The 7643-nt window shown below is 42.7% G+C and overlaps 1 protein-coding gene across 1 annotated transcript; it reads left to right on the top strand.

The window, feature by feature from the left end:
• Positions 1–455: 455 nt before the first annotated feature.
• Positions 456–7076, top strand: LOC125551358 (uncharacterized). Its single transcript, XM_048714560.2, has 9 exons — positions 456–1108; positions 3141–3282; positions 3409–3612; positions 3698–3782; positions 3861–3965; positions 4096–4923; positions 5015–5254; positions 5344–5401; positions 6747–7076. The coding sequence occupies exons 3-8, from the start codon at positions 3524–3526 to the stop codon at positions 5395–5397; spliced, it is 1401 nt and encodes a 466-aa protein (XP_048570517.2). The 5' UTR covers positions 456–1108; positions 3141–3282; positions 3409–3523; the 3' UTR covers positions 5398–5401; positions 6747–7076.
• Positions 7077–7643: the final 567 nt, after the last annotated feature.

Below are 7643 nucleotides of genomic sequence, written 5' to 3'. Positions count from 1 at the left end.
TGTGCTGACGTTGAGGCCTCATTGCCCCCTACTACTCCCACTGCTAGCCAGTCCCTGCGATGACGGCAGCCTCACACCACAGCCGAACCATTGAACCCTCGTACTCCCACTACACCACAACACTTGATTGGGGGCAGTTAACTGCCGGGAGAAAAACCTATTTAAGGGCAAACTAACTGCCGGGACATGTGTTACTGCTGCTAGAAACGTGTTAGGGCGGTAAAACTGCCGGGAGAACTTTAATAACAACGGCATATGCACTGCCGGTACACTTTACAACACAAAATCTGCTGGGAGAACAAAATCTCGGCCCATAATCTGCCGGCCCATGCCGGAGACCGTCTTTGGCGCAAAACGGGAAAACGGCCCTAATAAGCGCGCGCCAGAGAGGAAAAAAGGCACGCGGCTTGACGAATATTTTGGCCCACTGAGAAATACTAGCGCAGGCCCTCCCACGACCAGATCCACAACACGCCACCCCCAAATCCCCTGCATCCAGCAGATCCCCCGCCGCCACCGCCCCAAAACCTAGCTAGTTCGCGCACCGCGCAGCCGCCTCTGCACTCGACAACCGTGCGCCAGCGTAGCTCCCCTGCCCCCACCGCCGGCGTAGCCCCTGACCACCGCAGCTCCTCTGCCGCCGTGCACCCCAATCCGCCCTCCACTGGACCGCAAGCCGCCGCCGCCCCCAACTATCCACCACCAGCGGAGGCCCTCCAACCAGCAAACCGCTGCCGCCGTCGACCCCCATCACGCGTGGCAGACACCCCGCCCCTCCGCCGCCCCCAAGAGCCACTGCATCCTGCTGCCGTGGTCACCCCACTCCAGAGCGGCACCTCCGGGCACCCCGTCGGCCACCATCGTCATCGCCAAGCCACACCACCGGCGGACACCATCCTCTGTGGAAGGGCTTCGTCGCAGCAACTACGTACTACGCTCGTGCACTTCCTCCCCGAGCAGGCTTCACCAAGCATCAAGTGACGGGTCCGCCTCCTCCACAAGCCCCCGAAGCAGTAGACCACGTGTTGGCCCTCCTCTCCAGCGAGCAGCTTTGCCTGCTGAACATCCTTTCCCTGGACATCGCTGCCTCCTGTACTTCATTGGACAGGTGAGGTTTGGTAGCAATTTGTGTGCCTTCTTTTGTGCTAAATGTGCAGCACTGAACTATCCCGTCAGTTAGAACAAAACATCAATTTTTAATTGCTTTGGTGTAATAACAGCAAAAAAACAGATTCATTTAATTTGGGATGAAAGAAAGCTAGTTTTGGAGTTCATTTGTAGCCCTTCAGAACACTGCTACTGTTATTACTGAACAAACAAGTTATTACTGATGTTTTGGAGTTCATTTGTAGCCCTTCAGAACACTGCTGCTGCAAGTGCAATGTTATTACTGAACTTTTTGCTTGTCTATGAACAAAAACTGCTACTGTTATTAGCCCTTTAGATCAAAGAACAGGGACCATTGGTGATTAACAAGTGCATAGCTTAATTAGATTCATTGACACCTGACTAAGTTGTTTCATTGAGCTTTGGAGTTCATTTAATTTGAGATGAAATAAAGCTAGTTATTTAAGTCTGTTTGTTTAGTTGATGCCCCAAAGTAGTACCATATTTGTTTGTGCTTTGCGAAATAGGGGATGTGGACAGAACAGGTGCTATGCTTTTATGACATATATGACATTCTTGCTGCTATTTTGGTTTTTGTATTTTCTGAAATTGCATGTTTTGGTTAATTATATTTTGTTGTGTGATGGCATTTCTTCTTTGTATTGTATTTCTTGTCGCCTGTACTAGATATTGATGATATGCAATTTGTTACTAGATTTTTTCATTAATAGAAGTAAACTTTCTTTCACATGTTAGGCAATTTTAGTGAAACTGGTCAAGAATGGACAAGAGTTGGATGGATAAAGCTAGAAATACACAAGCATATATAGACGGGGTAGAGAAATTCATAGATTTTGCTTTTACTCATTCAACAAGAGGGAACACTATACTATGTCCTTGTAGAATTTGCTTGAACTGTTGTTGGTTTGAAGCTAGTGTTGTCTATGAGCACTTGTTATGCGATGGGTTTATTAGTGGGTACAAAAGATGGATATATCATGGGGAGGCATCATCACCTCTTGCATCCGAGAGTGACCATGATGAGGTTCAACCTGATAATTTTCAAGAGGAGATTGACCTAGATGACTATGATGAGATGCTTGAAATGATTCAAGATATAGCACATCAAAATGGGGATTTTAGTGATATTAGTGGGGGGGATCCAAGTCACCAGGATGCTGAGCCTGAGGGCGTCCACCCTTTTCTAGAGAAGAAAAAGAAGAAAGATGAAGATGCTTTCCGACAATTCATAGCTGATGATAGGGAGGAGCTTTATCTAGGGTGCACAACCTTCTCAAAGCTACATTTCGTTGTTAGGTTACTCCATGTAAAATCTCTTGGAGGTTGGAGTGATAAAAGTTTCGACATACTGCTAGAGTTGCTAAAAGAGGCCTTTCCAACAGCAAAGCTACCCAAATTTTTTTATGAAGCTAAGAAGATGATAAAATGCCTTGAGCTTGGTTATATAAAAATTCATGCATGTGAGAATGATTGCATTTTGTTCTGGAAGGAACATGCAAATAAGGATATTTGTCCTACATGCAAAACTTCTCGGTGGAAATCTGAAAAGAATAGTCTTGATGGGAAACATGTACACAAGGTCCCAAGGAAGGTTCTTCGTTATTTTCCAATAAAGAAGAGGCTACAATGCCTTTTTGTGTCCCCAAAGAGTGCAGCGGACTGCAGATGGCATGCTGAAGAACGTACAAGAGATGGACTAATAAGGCATACAACGGATGCACCTGTTTGGAAGGACTTTGATGGAAAATATCCCGATTTTTCTAAAGATAGTCGCAACATGAGGCTGCTTGTAGTATCGGATGGTTTTAATCCATTTAGGACAATGAAGTTATCCTATAGTATCTGGCCTGTTGTAGTAATTCTATTGAATCTTCCTCCTTGGTTGTGCATGAAGCAGCATAATTCCATCCTCTCTTTGCTAATTCCTGGTCCAAGGTCACCTATTTTCTTGGTATCATATGGTTTCTTACTCTTCAAAATAATCTGATATATGTTACCTATATACTATATAGGTATAATATGAAGCTAAAGGGGTTTGTTCATACCAAGAGCCACCCCGAGGGGTCAATTGCAGAAAGTAAAATATCTCTTGGTCATAATGATTGGAGAAAGGTTGATGTTGAGCAGAAAAATCATTTGTGGAAAACCTTAAAGGTATAATCTATAATCTATGATTCCTGCTATAACTTGCCCCTTTATCTCTAGATGACTTGTAGTATAACTTTCCCCTTTATCTAATACATCACCTTACACTCTCCATTTACACTTGCTTGAAAGCAGATGTACTATGTTGTGGATGACAAATTGAAGGATTGGGTAATGGTAAGCGCTGCAAAGAAATGGAGGGATTTCAAATCTGAGTTGAAGACTTTGTATTTTGATGAGAAGATGACCGATGAGGAACTTCAAGTTGTCCCAGATAACAGAGATAGCCCAACTGATTGGAAAGAGCTTGTTGCTTTTTGGAAAACTGAAGCAGGGAAGGTATGCTGCAAGAAAAAATATGTGTAGTTTCCTGCAGTTTTGCTCTAATTTACAATTCATTGAATCAATATTTGTACCAACGTAGCGAGCAAGGAAGAAAAAATCGAATGGAGATGGAATTATTGCATACATCAGGCAGCAAAAGTCATGCCCATGTTTCTCACGAAATGGTATATAATGATCTTACATAACTCTATTTTGCACCGTTTCTTGATTGTTATGAACTAATTATAAGAAAATGAATGTAGCATAAGAAGAATGGATACCCCCCTCAGAGACATGAACTGTTTATAGAAACACACACGTGCAAGAAGACTGGTGCCCCTTCAAGTGTGGCTGCAGCAAATATGTTTGTAAGTATTTGAGTTGCAACAATCTTTAGGCTTTGTACTTGTTAGTTTTTTCTCTAGAACATTGGAGTTATAGTCTTTAGTAGACACTATGTTGCTGATGTGTTCATGGATCATATGTTCTGTCTTGTAGAAAAAGATAGAAGAGAAGTCAAATGAGCGTCCAGAACTTTTAGAAAAAAGCATCAAGCAAGGTGACCTCTTCTCGCATGTCGCGGGAAAGGAGAGGAATGGGTATGTGAGGTGTATAGGTCTAGGACCAAGTGCTGCAGGTTTGGGCATGCCGGGTACTAGAAAGCTAAAATCCACGAAGCTTCAAATGGCCGAGGAAGAAGCAAAAGAAGCTCGACAATCAAATGCAATTCTTGTCGAGCGTGTAGATAAAATGGAGCATAATTTCCAAATAGTAGTTACAACTCTGAAGGATGAACTTCAACAAATGAGGAGACTGTTACAATCAAATGTGCAGCAAAATATTCAGTTCAATCCAGACTATGACTTGTCTCACTCTGGATATGGATATGTATATCGACATGAAGGTGGATATGAAGGTGTATATGGAGGTGGCCATGGAGGTGGATATCGACATGAAGATGGATACGAAGGAGGATATGGAGGTGGATATGGACAGGAAGGAGGGTATGAACATGAAGGGGAGTATGAGCATGAAGAGAGTGCAGAATTTGCCACCCGCAGCCATGAGGTGCGGCAAGAGAAAGAAGCAACCATTTTGCGTAAGAAGGCTCAAGAAGCACTCTTGCAAAAGAAGTTAACAGCACCCACTCAGAAAAACTTTGTACTTTCTCGTACCGCTCTACATGAGGTGCTGCAAGAGAAGGAATCAACCATTTTGCAAAAGAAGAAGGCAACAGGGCTCACACAAGAAAGTAAGGATGTGCCACTTCATCGCTACAAGATGGCAACAAGCAAGGAAGTTGCAATCACACAAAAAAACCAGCAGGTCAGATGGTACTTTGTTTATATTTTGTTGCTCTTTCTTGTTTAGACAAAGACACTTTTGCTTATCTAAGTTCTTTTTCATGCTTACTCAGAAAGGAAAGGATGTGATCTTGTACAATGTTTATCGAGATCATAGTATCCCAGTGGCAAAAGCAACCATTCTATCAATTGATCGTAGAAAGGTGGTAGGTGGTCAGGAGCTTGGCTCTGAATATTGTGAGGTTGCCATGAACTATGTAATAAAAAGGGATGCTATAATACCTCGTGGTGTTGGGAACATGACCACCATGGGGCAAGTTCAAGGGCGATGTAACGCGTGGCCATACAAGCATGTGAGCTTTTGTTCTTATTTTCTTATGATTAAACTTACCAATGACTATGATGGTTGATTGCTGAAAAAGCTTTGCTTCTATGTATGCAGTTGGAAGTGGACAAGTCTATGGAAAAAGCAGGAATGCGACCACAAGCAGGCTAAGGAGGTAATATACATGTTTCTCTTGGCTGCTATGTGGGTGATGTTGACTTGCTGCATGGTTAATTTCCTGATCTATGTGACTGGGCCGATGGAGACTTTTATTGGATGTTGTTCTTGCATGTCCTGTGTATGCATGTTAGTGGATGCTTTTACATGTCCATTGAAAAGAGTATTTAGTTTGACAAAGTTCTTGATTTGTTCTTAAATGCCAGTCCAATTCTGAATCTCCTGCTGAAAATTTACTATTTCTGAATTGCATGTTAAGTCACCAAGTTCCACTACTGTATCAGACTATTTTGCTGATTTCCTATTGAAATATTGATTCCTTGATGCCTTGTTCGCTCCTACTTGGCTGTACATGAGCAATATTTGTGTTCCTGTATACACTAGCGGAGCCTCATGGAGGCCAAAGGGGGTCATGACCATTGTTGAGGAAATCGTTAACTGGTAGCTGCTCGGCCGGCTGGTGAGTAGGGGATTAATAGGCTAATCGTCAAGTTAATCGGCCATTTAATCAATTAATCGGATGATTTATCGGGTAATCGGCTACTCGAGGACCCTATGAGTAGGGATTAATCGGCAAGTTAACTGGTTAATCGGATGAATTCTTGAACAGGGGTCATGACCCCCCCTTCCAAAACTGTATTTTGTTACTAATTACTAAGCGTTTTAGTCCAGCCCATTCATCAATCAACCCTTGCCAATTTAATTATTATCTACGTTGGTTTTTGAGCATTAGATCCATTAACTAAAAGGTATAGACGTACTCTGTATGTACAAAGCTAGCTAGCTAGCTACTACAAGCAGCTTAGTCGATTATTGTATGAGCAGCTTCCTGCTTGTTGCTTCATCTGCATCGTACGCTTGCTTGCATTTTTATTAGATAAGTGTCGGCTGTTTGCTGCATCTCTTGGCATTAGATTGATTCACCGGCGCTTTGCCGCTGCATATCCATGGAATGTCTTGCGTTGTTGAGTGCAACTGCCAAGACGACTAATCGACGACTGCCATATGTTTGATTACCTTATAAATGCATGTCATTCGTATATGTTTTTATGCATATTTTTCTGCCAATTTAAAAATTGCCCCCCCTTGATAGCTTGTCACCCTCCACCACTGCCTGTATACTAGACGAGGCATAGGCGCATAGTTTTGTTTGTCAAAAAGTTGCCACTTTGTACTATGGTGTATTCTTTTGTACATGTGTCATATTACTCCTTGAGATGCAAAAAATGACTACTCTCCAGGTCTTTGTAAATTTAACTTGAGTTAAACTGTAGCATGTCAACTTGAATGTTAATTTAAATTCTGAAACAAGAGCTCCCTATTGAGTATCCTATCTGTTGCAGGTTTCCCAAAGGTAGACAAGTCGATGAAGGTTTGGAAGATTTTCAAACTCATGAAGATTTGGAATACCTACAATAGTTGGTGGAGTGATTATGTAATATGCTTGTTTAGTTTGTGAAACCTGGACACTTGCTCCACTCCTTTTGCTAGTTGTTAAGCCACTGTGCTCATTTTGGTTGTGTGGCACACCCAGAAACATGTACTTCCCCACTTGCTGCACTATTTCATTTTGTTGGTTGTGTGGCACATTTTAAAACATATATGCACTGTACCTTTTGTGGCACAACCTCCAAATATATATATATATATATTATGGTTGTTAATTATGTTCATCCAATGATGTTTTAAGGTTCTGGATGAGGCCTGAAGTTATTTTGAATGAAGTGTATGGATGAGACATATATGTGACTTTGATTGAAATATGTATAAATTGTACGTGTGATATGTCCTGATTGCTTGAACATATTAAATGGATATTACATAGGGCACGCCTAGACCAATTAGGTAGCGAAATTTGCATACTGGCAAAACAACTGCCGGGTCAAAACTCTTCTGCCGGCAGTTTGACTGCCAGTAATTGATGTTCCACGTGTCTTGCCGAATCTGCCGGGAGAAAAGAAACTGCCAGAAAATAAATGCACTAGGGTAGATGGACTGCCGGGAATATTTTATCTGCCGGGACAAGTAATCCCTGGCAGCCGTTCTCGTGGCAGTTCTATCAGCCGGGAGAAATACTGTCCCGGCAGATAGAGTGTCGCTTAAAGTGTTTTCTCACGGCAGTTTACATGCCGTTGCATCAGTGTTGTGGTGTAGTGTCCTCTCCGTGTGGGCATTCACTACCGCGTCTTCCCCGGCTCCGCGTCGTCCCCTTCCTAGGCCTCGCCTTCGTCCACAGCCTT

Source organism: Triticum urartu, chromosome 4A (assembly GCF_056163025.1).
Source record: "Triticum urartu cultivar PI428250 chromosome 4A, HENAU_Tu73, whole genome shotgun sequence".
NCBI lineage: Eukaryota > Viridiplantae > Streptophyta > Magnoliopsida > Poales > Poaceae > Triticum > Triticum urartu.
The sequence above is the reverse complement of the archived record's forward strand: the minus strand, read 5'-3'. Positions and strand labels throughout refer to the sequence as shown.